This window comes from Crinia signifera, chromosome 3, assembly GCF_055691185.1.
Source record: "Crinia signifera chromosome 3, ASM5569118v1, whole genome shotgun sequence".
Lineage (NCBI taxonomy): Eukaryota > Metazoa > Chordata > Amphibia > Anura > Myobatrachidae > Crinia > Crinia signifera.
The window spans coordinates 174,645,429-174,662,794 of NC_139219.1; the positions used below are offsets into that span (position 1 = coordinate 174,645,429).

The following is a 17,366-nucleotide window of genomic DNA, read 5'->3' on the forward strand; positions in this document are numbered from 1 at the left end:
GTGTTTTCTTTGTTTGTATTTGGTTTGCTTTTGGACTCCCACCCTTCTTCTTTCTGTTCCCTCCCCTTCTGTGTTTAACGGGACAAAAAGTTAAATTAAAAAAATATTGATGGAATAGCATCAACATTCTGCTGTTGGAATTGTAACCATCAGGATTAGGGCTCACAGGATCCTAACCATATCCCATCTAACTCTGCTGCCAGTTTGTTTACAGTACAGATTCATGGGAACCAAGCTGCATCAATAGGTGTAGAATATTTTACTTTAAATTCTGCATCTCATCACAGATGCTATTAGAAACTACTCAAAATATACTAAAGAACATGGGGTAATTGCGCAGGAATTCATCGTAAACACATATAAAGTCAGAAAAGAAGCTCAATAGAATGTGGCTTAAGAGGTAGCCAGAAGTACAAATGTCACATATTGAATAGATCATAACAATATACCCAAAAAGTGACTTCCAGTTGGTTTATTTCTACAAATAATAGGCATATTTTGAGAGAAAATTATGCTCAATGTGGTGAAGTAAGTCAGAGTATGGTGCATCAAAATAAGGTGTTAAGCATGACTCAAGCACCAAGGTATAAGGACACATCACTACTCATACTGTATCACTACTTGGGACCATAATTTCTCTGGAAGTTGTTAATTTAACTTAATATTGCCTCTACTGCGAGAGAGGCAGACCTAAGTATTGCCTTTGTAAACATTGAGAAGAGGAGAAAATGGCTAATAGTTGAATCTTTGCCACCTTTCTAATTTCTTCTGTTAGTTTATGGGCATTCTGCAGAACCACCTCCATCTACAGTAGTTGCACGGGGGGAAATTTACTAAAGAAAATTTGTAAAAAAAATAGGTGTATTTGTATCCAGAAATACACTTATTTTTGACATTTACTATCCTGAAAACACGGCAATTCGTATTTGTATTGATGTGCTATCAATACGAATATGAATTGTTGTATTTTCAGGATAGTAAATGTCAAAAATAAGTGTATTTCTGGATACAAATACATCTATTTTTTACAAATTTCCTTTAGTAAATTCCCCCCATGGGGTTTACTGCTTCAGGGTTTATAAGCTCAGACTAAATTACAGTAATAAATAAATACATACTGTAAGATGATAAAACAATAAAGTAAGAAAAATAATAATGAAGAAAACTTTCAGTGTAACAATCTTAGACCCCCCCAAAATTATACTTACTAACACTTTTTCTTTGCAGAGGTAATTGGAGACCTCTTCTGTATTCAAATTATATAATCTACAGCATGTTACAATGTGTTCTAAAATTAGCGCCACCCAAATGTAAGTCATTCACTGTGGGTATATATTAAAAACATATTTCTAAATCTCTCAAAGAAGATGGTGAACTAGTTATTAAACCAGCAGATAAGGGTGGATGGGGTAGTCCTTATGGACAAGGAAGGAGTATATAAAAAGGTATAGAAAACATTTTGAATGAGGGAGAGACATATCAAAAATTAAAAACAGATCCAACAGAAAGGATCATGAAAGCCCTCTTAAATCTCACATCTAAAGCTTTGGATAATGGAGCAATAACCCAAAAGGAATTTGAATATATAAACATCAAATATCCATAGACTCCAACTATATATACTCTTCCCAACCATAAACACCCCCTCCACCCACCAGTGAGACCAATAATCTCAGGATGCAATAGCATCTCCTCAAACTTCTCGGCAATGCTTGACTTTTATTTGCAACCTGTAGTAAGAAATACTAAAGCTTTTTTAAAAGATACAGGAGAAATTTAAAATATTTTAGAAGAGGTCGAATGGCAGGATTCCTATACATTGGTAAGCACAGATGTATCTTAACTATACACCATAATTAGGAAAGATAAAGGAATAGATGCTGTTACATACTTTCTAGATAAATCATATTAGACAGACAAACAAAATATTTTAAAATAGAAAGTATTAAATTTGTTTTAAGAAATAATTATTTCTATTTTAATGGTCATTTTTATCTTCAGCTGATCGGGACAGCAATGGGCATCAGGTTCACCCCAAGTTATGCTAACCTCTTCATGCCGTACAGTATTTCGAATATCAAACAATATGGCATGGAGGGGAGCTTGGGGTGGGCCTAGTGCTCTGGTATAGGTACATTGACAATGTCCTTTTTATTTGGAATGAATCACTAGAGTTTTTATCAGACTTTTGTAGTAAATTAAATTAAAATGATTTTAATATTCAATTCATTTTTGATATCAGTAAAACCTCAATTAACTTCTTATATTTATCTATATATATATAGAAAACAAAAGTTTATAGAAAACCAACTGACTCAAATAATATTATTGAAAAATCTAGTCAACATCATGACAACTGGCTGAAGGGTATACCCTTCAGCCAGTTTTACGAGTTAAGAGAAATTGTACTGATGCATATATTTGTGAAACCCAAATTAAAGAAATGGGAGAAAGCTTTCTAGAGAAGGGATATGATGGAATCTTGATTATGAGGGAACAAAACAGAGTAAGGAATATGGAGAGGAAAGATATATTAAAAAAGAAAAATAACCATGAGGATAATGATAATAATAATATACAATGGTCTTTCATCCTCAAATTGCATGCACAATATAAAGAAGTTGCAAAAGTTTTTAAGAAAAATTGGAGTCTTTTAAAACAAGATCCAGTGATCGGTTCATTAATTCCTGATCGTCCTGGTTTTATATAAAGGAGAGCACCTTCGATTAAGGATAAGCTAGTAAAAATTGACATTGAGGTGCCACAAAGAAACAGTATTAGAAGTATAGGTTTCCACAGATGTGCACTATGTGGTATGTGCAAAAACACTAAAGGAAATAGTAAAATAAAAGTTTAAGTTTTAAGGAAATACATAATTCAAACCTACGTTGCATAAAAAGATTTTGGGGTATAGAACAAATTAAGCCTACATGGAAGTCAAAAGATATATACATAAAACTTGCTAAATCAGAAATGAGGTGGATTTACAAATTAAAATGTTAACACCCCATGGCCTGAATGTTGACTTCGAGCTTAAGTGGTTTTTATAATGTTCTTCGTCTCTTTTATTATATTTTATTGTACATTATATTTTATGAATATGTTAAGAGTTTTTAATATGTTTATCCTTCTGTGTTATTTACTGTGGGAAATGTGCAATAATAGTAATATTTGTGTTTTTATCTTTTCCTTTTTATATACACAAATATGGACTTTATATAAAGTGTTTATCTATAAAGAAGAAATTATGTCCCCTTGATTAAGTAGATTTCCTCCAATGATCTTGGATAAAAAGAATAACAAAGCACCATTTGGAACGCGAGGTGGAATGCAAACAGGAAGCCATGTAACCATCTGACTTCCTGAATATATGGGAGATTTGGACAGCACGTACTTCCGGCCACAGCACCACGGCGTACTCCCGCGATGACACACTTCCGGTTGTGGGATGATGCCGCGGTAAAAGAAACATAAGCTGCCTTTAGATATCTCTTTAGTAGAGGTATAAAAGAGGTTTAGGGCTATGGACAAATATATTTCTGGCATTTAATGCAATAATGTTCAAACTAACCCAACAATTGTTGGTAAAGAATTTCACAGTAATTCATTCCTGTTACCAACAAAGTGTCTAAAATAATGGTGTAGGAAAGCCTATCAATTGGAGTAATTGTGAGGAAGTCTGTATCCCTCCTGATTATAGGCTGAGATAGAATACTGAGAAGTATTAAAAATACCTTGTTCACCTCCATAAATACAGAACCTCGTTCAGCTCCATGCAGTATCTGAAATTATATGCTATAAGTAAAATAAAATATGCCTGTGTTTAAAAGATTGATACACTAATTATTTGAGTGTATGCAAAATTAACATGTATAAAATGTTTACAGAGGTGAACAAGGTATTTTTAATATTCCTAAAATAAATAGAAACAGTATGCATATGATATTTAAATAAGCAGGGTTGCATTTAACAATAATTGATGGAAATGTAATGTATCTCTGTAAAATCGATCCAGGTTCTCCGTTAGTATACTAAGTAATTCTATTAGTCACTGACTGACGATCAATTCGTATTGATCAAAATTTGGAAATACCTGATTTTGAATATTGGTTTAAATTTGTTTTGTGCTTTCCTGGCTGATTACTTCTTATTGTGTAATACATTCTGCAGTTTATGTGAATCGTTAAACTGCATGTTTTTAAAGAATGTACTGTACATAGATAGATCCAAAAAATAGTTAAACACCAACATTAGTATATTGTAGACTTTTTTATATAACCCAATTAGCAGTTAACCATGATGACTAGAAGCCTGTGAGTAAATTCTGTAAGCCAATTGGTTACATTTTGGTGTGATATAACTGTCTTGCCATTATCAAGCAAGCTATGCCATTGATGAAGTCAGATAATGAAAAACATTGGTGTGTGGCTTTCTGATGCAATTATTCCTCTCTTTGTCAGATGGTGTTCAGTGGCAGTGTTTTGCTGATGGAACTGTGAGAGGTTCCACAATTCTGTCTCTATCCTCGGTCAGAGGGGGCTTCTGGGTACTCATAAATCCCCCTACATGTGCTACTAGGTAGTGTCTAATTACTTTGATCACCTCTAAACATTAAATATATTTATTTACAGTACTTCTATGACTACTGTATTTTGGGGGGAATAGAGACTTTGAAGATGACTAAAGGGTAAATTCCATCCCATTTGTTCATTTATCACATGGAAAAAATGGTCCTTTTAGCCCAATCAGTGATCATGGGAAAATTGGATATCCCTCTAATCTCCTAAATGGTTTCATTTAGGGAGAGAGATTATGCCATATCTTTTGTTTCACTTTCTTTATAAAGCATACAAGGAAAAATGTAAAACATTTCTGTTTGCCAACTTTTGTATACCCTTTTCCATATGCTTAGTGACAGATATGTTTTACATTGTCTTTGGAACGATTTTTTGTTTACATTGCTTTTGCCTCTATGCTGTACTGTTGTGATTATCATATAAAATTATGCTAGCAGAAAAATGTACACACAACACACATATATGGCACTATATATGGCACTATACTGAAAGATAAGCTCTTAATCTAAACTCAGAAACATAATTTAAAATAGGTAATATTACATATCAAGCATACTTTAAACATTTACAGTATCTAAAAGAATGTTCATTAGGCAATAGGAAAGTAAAAAAAAAACACATGTTCATGGCATTGTAGATAGAATCTGATTGGTTGCTATGGGCAACATCCCATCTGCAATAGATCTCCCATTTTAGTAAATATACACCAAAAAAATGCTTAAAATAATGCAAAAACATTGCTTGGAATTATACCAAAATTACCACATATATATAGTAATTTATATTAATTAAACCATATTTGAAGCATTAGTCAAAGACTTTGCATAACCCACTAAGTTGTATATAGGTAAATTGAAAAAAAGTTATATATTTAGACATTGACTTTACCTGCCTCATATAAATTGCAGATTTTTTTGCGTGAAAAATTGTTTTGGGGTGAAAACACGTTGTTCCAATAGTCATGTTTTTCCAAGATCGCAGAAAAACGTAAAAAAATCCCTGATAGCGTTGGCTTTTGTGGGCAATTTAGCCCCTGGGGATCAATTAGGAATATCAAATTATCAATTTGAATTCCCCCATAACTGGAACAATGATGCTATTATCCCTTTTAAACCATTTCATGTAGCTTGAAAATATTTATGTTTATTACTATTCGTCTTTAAGAGAAAATTAAATTAAATAATGCTTACAATAAAGCTGATATTTGTCCAAAAAAAGGTCTGTACTTTGTTGTTTGCGTCCAAAAGAACGAAGTGTAAGAATGTTTGTTAGCATTTGATGCAGTTTTAAGGTTCTATATGTGTGGAAAATGCAATCAAGAATTCAAATGTAGAAAATGTTTGAATACAAAAACCTGAAAAATAACAGAGTCACCACAACATGCAAAATGCATAGACAAGAGCTGAGGATTGTTAGAGCTATTACCTAATACAGACAAACTTTTTTGCAGGTTATATAAACTAAATCTCATTTGTGATGATGTATTATTAGGTCAAAAAATGTGTGTGTGTGCTGTCACTTGTAATGTAAAATGATTGGTAGATGGTCCAAGAACCCAACAATAGAGTAATATACTGTGCATATATATATATATATATATATATATATATTGCGGAGGAACAGTGGCACTCAAAATAAATCACCCAGACTGAATAAATCACCCAGAGACCAGGATAGTCACCAACGTTCCCGAGCTATTACAGCTCCTTTATCAAGGTGCAGAAGACGTCTTCTGCACCTTGATAAAGGAGCTGTAATAGCTCGGAAACGTTGGTGACTATCCTGGTCTCTGGGTGATTTATTTTGAGTGCCACTGTTCATCCGCAATATTGTCATACAGGCTGTCCGGCTGGGCAGCTTGTTTCACAGAGGGCACCAGCTAATTCCTGTTGTATCACAATAGCCACATCGGAGTGCCACGCTTCATACAGTCATATATATATATATATATATATATATATATATATATAAATATATATATATATATATGAATAAAAATCCACACTCTCCTAATGTAGCGAATGTAGGGTGCCTTCCCAGTAAATGCATAGAGAGAAGCTTCTCTCTTGTGGGTGATCTGTGCCCTGAGGATGGGGTGACTCCCGAAAGTGCTTGGTGCGCAATACACAGCATTGTTTTACCATATTGGCTGATTGATTTATTTGAGTGCCTCCCACCCTCTGTACTTGTTATATATATATATATATATATATATATATATACAGTCCAAACTCCGGCACTCCCCAATCTGCTGCTAGCGTTTCTTACCCTGGTGCCTTCCTTGGGAATGAATTCCCTATGTAAACGATGATTGTAGGCAAATAAGGCGTCACTCAGGGATTTGGTGCAAAGATCAAGACGGCAAGAATAAATTGCCGTCTTGATCTTTGCACCAAATCCCTGAGTGACGCCTTATTTGCCTACAATCATCGTTTATATATATATATATATATATATATGTGTGTATATATACATTTACATACACACACACATATATATATATATATATATATATATATATACATATATATATATATAATGTATATACCTAATTGTCAAAACAGGGTTGACAATTGCTTGTGAAATATCCAACAGCCTGGGGTATCAACTCATTGTTCCTTTTACAGGTACCATACAGTATATAACATACAGCCAAAAACAAGAGTGCGCTTACCAGTACATGTTTAAATATGCAATCAACAAGTACTTTTCACTTTTATCCTCACAATGATTCAAGTAATACATACAGGTCAAGGAAACATTTTGGCCATATAAATGTGGCTTTCCTCATGAAAACACCAATGCAGCACAGCAGATTAAATATTTTTTGTCAATCTGCTGTTTTGTACTGGTGTGGTGTTGTCATAAGGAAGGCCATGTTTATGTGGCTTGACCTGTATGTATTACTTGAATCATTGTGAGGATTAGAGAGAACCTTGCTAGATGGTTGCATATGTAAACAAGTCCTATATAAGTATATACTGTATACTCTTCCGAACCAGGCACTCCGTAAACATTTATGAATAACTGCTGCAGTGCACTATCCTGTTAGAACATGTATCGATGCAAATGGTGGCATGCATGGGGGCTTATAAAAATGGCACCAGACACAAGTCTGAATTGTCATTGTTTTGAAAGTTACTCTTTTATCAAGACAAATAATTAATTTATTGATAATTTGTCATGATAAAGGAGCAGCTTCCAAACCTTCAACCATTAAGACTTATGTCTGGTTATCCTGATGAATATGCTGATCTATTAAAGTGGCATTGAAATGTTCCCTATATCTGCCATGGTCTTGCGAGTCTACATATGTGGACTGTAAGATTATATCAAATGAAATAAAATGTTTTAATTTTTATTTCTTTTACATTTATTAAATATATAAAAATAATCTTCAAATTGGCCGTAAGAATTGTAGTCACTGTTGAATGCCAGTTTTGTTGGTGGTTGTAATAATTTGGCGCACTCTATCCACTGCTCCATTTCACCAATTTTTCCTCCACTAACAAGGGGGACATACTATACAGAGTTGCTGACACTTCATAATTAGCACATTGAAGTGGTTATTTGTTCTTTTATATATCCATGCTTTACATGGTGGCAATCCAGACTAATAAAATAGGGACAAAATGCTTTCTTATAATCAACATTTCAGTGCTTGGTGGCACTTTTGTTAACAACAAGTGCCACAGAGCACTGAATTGGTGAATTGAAGAAAGTGTATTTCACTTTTTAGTCACTTTTTAGTCACTTTTTAGTCCATAATGCCACCATTCAAGGAATGATTGTTTTTGCTCACAGTATTGTGAGCTAAGACAAAAGGCACATTGCAAGTTACAGTATATTGGGAGTCTGGGAATGCCAGCTGCTGGGACTTTATATATATACTGTATATCATAATAATAATAATAATTATATATGTATATATATATATATATATATATATATATATATATATGCTCCAATATATCGGCACTCCACAATCAGTAAATAACCCGGTGCACTCCAAGTAATAATATACCAGTCCAGCAAGAAGGAGGCACACGGACACACATGGTTTAAATATGCAAAAACGAAGCTGTATTAGCGCTGAGCGCTTTCGAGGCAAGCCGCCTCTTCCTCAGGGCACAGCAAAAAAACGGTTTTGCTGTGCCCTGAGGAAGAGGCGGCTTGCCTCGAAAGCGCTCGGCGCTAATACAGCTTTGTTTTTGCATATTTAAACCATGTGTGTCCGTGTGCCTCCTTCTTGTTGGACTGGTATATATATATATATAATTCTGGGGCAGTCCGGCACTCACTTCACTAATGTCAATCGACATGTGTGCCTCCTGGATAAATGTGTACTAGTCAACTTGCAGACAGACAACACCACTCCATGACTTTGATGAAAACATAAAAGTTTTTTTTCATCAAAGTCGTGGAATGCCACTGTCTGTCTGCAAATCGACTGGTATATATATATATATATATATATATATACTGTATGAGATGTTGGTGGAGGGCACTCAGAGTCCATATAAGGAAAAAACAAGGAGTGCAAATTCAACTCTAGATAAATGAACTTATGGTTCTGAAATGTTGACCACAATTTGGACTCTGTGTTTTTTTTTTCATTATATGGACTCTGAGTCCCCTCCACCAACATCTCCTACACCTAACTCATCTGGACATGCACGGGGCAATGCTGTACCCTCTCCAATCCGTGAGCGCCGGACATTCATCTGTATGTATATATATAGAAAAGAGAATAGGGGTGCGCTAAATATACCACTTTGTGGCTAAACATACAATAAATAAACAATAGTTGTCATAAAAACAGATAAACGTTTATTGGTGGTTCATCCAGCAGTAAAAAGATTTCATGTGTTCAGGTTTTTTTCAGAAATATGCCACATAAATTGTAGATCCGCGGCCCAACGCGTTTCGTCCCTTAGGACTTTATCAGGGGCAAATGTATCAATCTATATGAGTGGTAAAACATGCCGTTACAAATAGATATTTAAAAAAAAAATTATTTATACAAATATAAAGAAAATTCATACACAGAAAAATTCATAAAATACAAAGGACATTCCAGAAGGATGATGAGGAGAAAATAAAGTAGGTCCGAGGAGGCAAGGAAGAGGAGATAAAAATGAAGAAAATGGGATGGTAAAGAGAATGGCAAAAAGAAGGAGAAATTACCAAAAAGTTCTACCTACCCAAATGAGGAGAAATCTCCTACACCTTTTGAGGGTGGGACTGTATAATTTAATAGACTTTAATAGAGGTTGCCTATTGGGGCAAAAAGGATGAATATATTTTAATATAGTATAATTTTTTACGTTTTTACATATGGGATACCGACCCTATAAGTGATATGTACATACCAATAGTGGTAAGAAAGTCTCTCAGGTAAGAGTAGAGTCCGGTGACACGAGTGATGGATATATCACATTCCCACATGAGGAACCCCACAAAGGCAACTCAGTTCCCAGGGGACGCCCTTAGGGTGCACTACGCCCTCTAGCTTGCGCTCACACGATGTCGCTTAACCGAATGTGCGTCAGTTGTTACCGGAAGCGGACGTGTGTAGCGCAAAATGTAACTCGCACTCGCACTCCCGTCTCACGGTCTTTTACATTTATATTCTGAGGGGTGTCTATTCAGTTATACATGCCCACCCCTTACCCTATTTTTTACCTATTTTTCACCTTGATACACGTAGCTATGGTTCAATTAACGCTGACCGGAAGTGGTCATTGAAATGCACATTGGAACGCACTGGCGTCCCGGAAGTGCCAATCATATCTATTTACCCCTTTAAACACGACTGTTTATGAAGGTTTTGGATATATTATCCACTATATATACCCAGCGCCGTCGCACCCACTGACACATATTGACACCACTTGTCCATTTGGCCTATTTCAGTCCTATTTTTGGCTGTTTACGGATTTAGACCCTTTCCCCTCCCACAGGAAGTGAGGTCACTGGTATAATGGTATATTAAGGTGCCATTTCTAACCATCAGTACACAGGCTCCTGGAGACCCCGTGATACTGGGTTTACATGCTATTGAGGTAAGGTTGCACTCCCTAAGACTCCGTATTTAAGAGACTCTGTTTGTCATTGTAATTTTGTATTCTGGTTATATCACAGAAACTTAATTTGTTGTGAACGGACTACAACAACTATTTTAATTGTGAACTGTGAGACACTTCATGTTTTCTGTATATGTGAATTCACCATTGGTGTTGGAGATCTTCTTCCCACCCCAAGGGTATGTTATTTTTGTTAACGTATATTATGGGATTAAACCTTTTAAATACGGGGATTGCCATTAAGATCTCAATTTGATCTCACTTTAAAGGTTGTACAAATTCACTGAACCTGAAGAATACTACATTTGATTTTATGCAAACCCATCTTTTTGCTTTAAAAGACTACACCCATTCCGGTATGTAAACCATTTTTCTGCTGTATGTTTCAACGTTAATTCCACCCTCAATTAACTAAGATTTAACGTAAGGCCTTTTTGTGTCCTATAGAGACGGTTCAAACCTTTCACGGTGGACAGTACTACTCTAATCTGAGAAACTTTTTTACCATTACTGGTATGTACCTATTGCTTACAGGGTTGGTATCCCATTTATAATATAAAAACTTTAGTATATTAAACATATTCATTTTTTTGCCCTAATAGGCAACTTCAATTAAAATCTCCATTAAACTATACAGCCCCACCCACAAACTGTGTAGGAGATCTCTTAAACCCATCTCTTTGCCTTAAAAGACCGCACCCATTCTGGTATGTAAATGACTTTCTGTTGTATGTTTCAACATTAATTCCACCCAGAGTTAATTGAAACTTAACGTAAGGCCTTCCTGTCTACTATAGAGGCAGTTCAAGCCTTTTCACGGCGTACAATACTACTCTTACCTGAGAGACTTTCTTACCACTATTGGTATGTACATATCACTTATAGGGTCGGTATCCCATATGTAAAAACTTTAAAAATTATACTATATTAAAATATATTCATCCTTTTTGCCCCAATAGGCAACCTCTATTAAAGTCTATTAAATTATACAGTCCCACCCTCAAAAGGTGTAGGAGATTTCTCCTCATTTGGGTAGGTAGAACTTTTTGGTAATTTCTCCTTTTTGCCATTCTCTTTACCATCCCATTTTCTTCATTTTTATCTCCTCTTCCTTGCCTCCTCGGACCTACTTTATTTTCTCCTCATCATCCTTCTGGAATGTTTTTTGTATTTTATGAATTTTTCTGTGTATGAATTTTCTTTATATTTGTATAAATAATTTTTTTTTTAAATATCTATTTGTAACGGCATGTTTTACCACTCATATAGATTGATACATTTGCCCCTGATAAAGTCATAAGGGACGAAACGCGTTAGGCCGCGGATCTACAATTTATGTGGCATATTTCTGAAAAAAACCTGAACACATGAAATCTTTTTACTGCTGGATGAACCACCAATAAACGTTTATCTGTTTTTATGACAACTATTGTTTATTTATTGTATGTTTAGCCACAAAGTGGTATATTTAGCGCACCCCTATTCTCTTTTCTATCTCTTTTCTCACTGTACCTTCACCAACAGCAGGGTACTATAGAGGTGCTGCTCCTTTCAGCGCATTATTGGGGCCACTATCCTTTCCTTTCTCTCTCTATATATATATATATATATACACACACACATATATACACACACACACACACACACACACACACACACATCTCCTGATCCAAGCACCCTAACGATATCAGTCAAGACAGAGAGTGCCAGCTATTTGATATATATATATATATATATATATATATATATATATATATATATATATATATATATATATATATATATATATATATATATATATATATATATATATATAGAAAAACAAGTATGGTCTGTCACATCCACACATCAAATAAATTTACCGCGGGTGCCCGCATAGCACAAACGGCACATGTAGAAAAAATGAATGCAGCACTCTAGCGTATATACAGAAGATTCTTATTCGTGAAAACAATGTAATTTACAGCAACGTTTCAACACTTGCGTGTTGTCCTCAGGCTTAATATACACAATAAAAAAACCAAACTTAAATAGCCCCCTGTGAGCCGTCTGACCGCGAAACCCACTCACGCTGCAGCCGGCGTGTAACTACGTGACGTCAGTAAGATGCGGCCTGTTGTGGCCGTAATGTAAACAATATGATCACCATGGCAACGGGAGGCACGGCTTTCAGGCTGTCACACTGTCAGCACGTTTCCCCAGTCCCCGCAGTAAAATTTGTGTAAACGTGATACATAGTGATAAATATTTTACAAATACAAACAACATTGAAAAACTGATTACATTCAACAGCAAGGTGACTAATTCTCTAGACAACCTATGCTAATAAGTATTCATGCTGGATTATATTATATATTATATATCACTATGTATCACGTTTACACAAATTTTACTGCGGGGACTGGGGAAACGTGCTGACGGCATGACAGCCTGAAAGCCGTGCCTCCCGTTGCCATGGTGATCATATTGTTTACATTACGGCCGCAACAGGCCGCATCTTACTGACGTCACGTAGTTACACGCCGGCTGCAGCGTGAGTGGGTTTCGCGGGCAGACGGCTAACAGGGGGCTATTTAAGGTTGGTCTTTTTATTGTGTATATTAAGCCTGAGGACAACACGCAAGTGCTGAAACGTTGCTGTAAATTACATTGTTTTCACGAATAAGAATCTTCTGTACATACGCTGGAGTGCTGCATTCATTTTATTTATATATATATATATATATATATGTTTGAAAGTTGCATTATTGAACACTATGCATTCATTTTGCATATAATGCAAAGTGCATGGTAAATAATAATACATAATATTTTATATTATGATTGTTAGCAAAAGCAAGACAGTGAAATGGAATGTTATTTGAAAGTTTAGTGTAGTTACATGAAATATTCAAATAAATTTGCCCACACATGTTCCGATTTCCTGATATAATTCTACAATAATTATACATTAATATGAAATACACTATTGAACATTTTAGACTAATTAATTTCACAAATCCCTAATATTTACACTTAAATTATTCTTTAAATATAAAATTATTTGATGCGTCAGATCATCAGTAAGTCATTTAGCATAGGAAAAAGCAGACTGAATTGATTAGCTGAAAAAACTATGAACTTAAAAACTAGTATGTTTGAAAATTCACATCACAATTCTGAATCTGAGTTATTACCTTTTCTGATATTCAAAAATTAATACAATAACTTTTTTCCATAAACAATTTTATTTACCACAGTTTATGCTTCAAAAAACTAGTCCAGAAAAGATGGACTATTGTTTTCCATGTTTTTTTGTGTGATTTTTATAGTAAAATATAAAATATGCTTGTTTGAAAACAGTCTTACCTATAATTTCATCTGACATTTCATAGTAACTTGATATCAACTTTCACAGGGCAGTTACCAATGGCTCTAATTTCTTAGAACACTCAATTACAAGGCAAGTGCTCTTTCCTTTTAATACTTTATTTAAACATATGAAAGCAGTATTTATAAATATTTTTTTCTTCCATTTATTCATTCAGAATGCAAAAGGTCAGAATAAAATGAAGGAAGAAAAAAATGAAAAACCTATGTTTCCCCATTATTACAAATTTACATATTTTTTGGGGTAAACCTAAAATTATGTTGAAGTGCCGGTTAGGGGCTGACTATCATGTACCCAAGGTAACGTCATGTCCAGCACCATATCCCACCGTTTCCTGGGGAGGAAGTGACAGCAAGAAATGTACGGGTCTCCTCTATCATGTATACCTCTCAATTATTTTTTTTCTGTGTAGCTTAATTTATGTTTTTTCCAAACTTACAACGAGAGTATTTGTAGAATTAAATGAATACATTTATTCACTTATGGTATATATATCATATTAAAATACTAGTATAATAATTCATGCACTTTTTGTACTTAATTTAAGTGGATTTTTATATAGTATTTTAACATTTATTAGTGTTTAATCTAAAATTATTTTATTATGAATTTAAGCATAATATAAAAGTTAGTTTAAAATATTTTTCTTAAAACAACTGTCAGTGTATTTTCTAACATTTTTTACTTAATAATATTTTTTTGTATAATTGTAAATACTTAGTACAGTAATATTACTTTTAATTACATCTTATTGATATGGATATGCTAACTCATCTTGATTTGTTTTCAATAAATAATTGTTGCTCAGCTATATACATTTGTCAAACTTAGTTAAAATATTACTTTAAACATTTTAAGTGATATTAAGAATTTAGGATATTACAAACAATGTTCTGTGTTAATGGGAAATTATTGATTTATGAAATGTTTCTAAATTTGATTAGAATAAAATGTTATGGTAATGTATGCAAAACTAAAGAAAATGTATTATGTTCTTAAAGTAATTTATTGAGTTGAATTAGATGTTGTCTATTTTTGATGTAATTATGAATGTAAAACTGAATATGGTTACATGCACAGAGGCACCCATGCAAGCATCTTGTACCATTATGAGATATACCCCCAGCAAATAGTGGGACATGGTGCCTAAGTGATAAAATAGGCTGAATCGTATACCTTGCTGCATGAGAGCTCCAACGCCAAACCAGAAACTATTTAGCAAGGTAAAATTATTTTCCACCACGTCTGAGTCAGGATTGCATGGATGTGGATTATACCATTCATATGGGCTAAACCTGTGACAAGTGAAGCAGAAAAGAACATTTTAAAGCAGCAAGAAGATAACCTGTCCACCACATATCGCTGAAAAATAGAAAAACAACATGTTATATCAAAAATTTAAACCATGTTATATTTCAATTACTATATGTTTTATTTAGAGAATAAACATCACATTTTAAGATTTATCTCAGCAATTGATTTGTAGTTAAAATGTAAAATATATCATACTTTTTATATATAAGTAATTGGCATTAAAATATATAAAAACATATTTACATTATGCAATTACAAAATAGCATTTACATTTATCAAACTCTAAATGTTAAAAATGTAAACCAGTAACAAAAAAATGACTCACCAAATATTACTTCTTAAATTTGAAATATATGAAAATGTTGTGGAAATACTGTAATTAACTTATAAAACATTGCTACACTTTTTTAAATACAGTGTAATATGGTACATAAAAATACCTCAAAATAAGACCAATTCTATTTTCACTCTGTAGCATATGTGTGTTTATAATAAAATATTTTTAAACTGGGTTTTTGTGTGTTAAGTAAACTGCAACTATGTTCTGTTAAATTAATTGAGTTTCCAGTTCAACAATTTCCTTTTTTTAAATGTGTATTTGGATTTAACAAATTGTAAGTTGTATTTTCAATTTTATGTAAGACAATTGTGGTATAACATTACTACTTTTGTTGCCTCTGACCTTTGTGTATACTTTTCATGGGAATAATTAAAAATAACATTAGATAAGATAATTTAAATGGAATGAAAGGGTGTATATATTAAGTGATTCATCTAAACTTAATGTAAATACTCAATTCCTCTTTCCCCGGGTACATTTTTTTTTTACAAGGGACCCATTTCTGTGGGACTTTTTTGGCTAAAGTGGATTTATTGATGAAAAATATAAAATAAACTGTAAACATGCAAAATGTAAATTAATCTTGATAATGTGGGCAACCTTAAAGCAAATCCCAGTTGTTTCACACTTTCCATAATGTGCAAAGTACATGTGCAAAACCATAAATCTAATTGTACTGTAGTTCAATATCCATTTGGAAGTTACAAGAGAAGTGACTATGGAGATTTAATTGTTCTTTGGTCACATGGAATTGGCTAACTCTTTTGGTGCAAAACACTTAAAAATACCTAAAGTACCTAAATCAGCCAAAATATGGAAATTTGCAGCTCATACAAATATTAAAATGTATATGCTTCCTTACATGAGATATTTATACATACAGAAGTATAAAGCAAATAAGTTATTTTATTAACATAATGACATAAACAGTTATGTCATTTACTCTTAAAACAACATAAACTAATATTTTAGAATAAATTAAGAAGTTTGTTGTATTTCTATTGCTTGGGCTGACCAATTAAGGAATGGTGCATTAAATTTTATGTGGAGGGTACCTTCCATTCCTGCATTCCACCTTGTGTGGACTGAAGTGCGAAACATTAATATGCATCTATCTATATAGCTGAAAAAAATCTGAACATAGAATACCTATATTAAAATCATTGTCCATTATTTACATTAAGTATATTGTTTAGTCTCTGAAAATCTGAAGCATGAAATGCACTCGTGGGTAAGGATAAACTGATGAACAACTGTACTAGAGTCTGTAAAATGCTGAAGAATTTATGCTAATAACTTGTATAAAATATTTCAAGCAGCCCTACTGTAGTTCTGTGTGAGATTAAGTTGCTCGGGAGTTGAACAAAATCAATTAAAGGATTACCTATAAGTAGCTTGCTTCTATTGATTTAGATCAATGTATTCACCGAAAACAACTGTACTGTCCACATTATTAAGACATGATCTAATAGAATGTGTATTAGCCAAATATTTAATGATGGTATAAAATTTTATTTTTTAAGTTAGGTTTATGTCAAGAAAATTAATTTAGACATTGTTCTAATAGTATTTATTACAAACCACAGACAATAACCTACATTACACAACCTACAGAGCTGCTAATTATCACACAAACCCAAATAGAGGTATCAACTAACCCTTTATATAAAATACAAATA

The 17,366-nt window shown here is 33.5% G+C and overlaps 1 protein-coding gene across 1 annotated transcript in view; it reads right to left on the reverse strand.

The window, feature by feature from the left end:
- Positions 1 to 17,366, reverse strand: part of GRIK2 (glutamate ionotropic receptor kainate type subunit 2) — a 571,469-nt gene that overhangs the window by 116,189 nt on the left and 437,914 nt on the right. Inside the window, exon 13 of the mRNA XM_083176981.1 lies at positions 15,210 to 15,328. Coding sequence (XP_083033107.1) covers positions 15,210 to 15,328 — 119 coding nt within the window. The remainder of the gene's footprint in view (positions 1 to 15,209; positions 15,329 to 17,366) is intronic.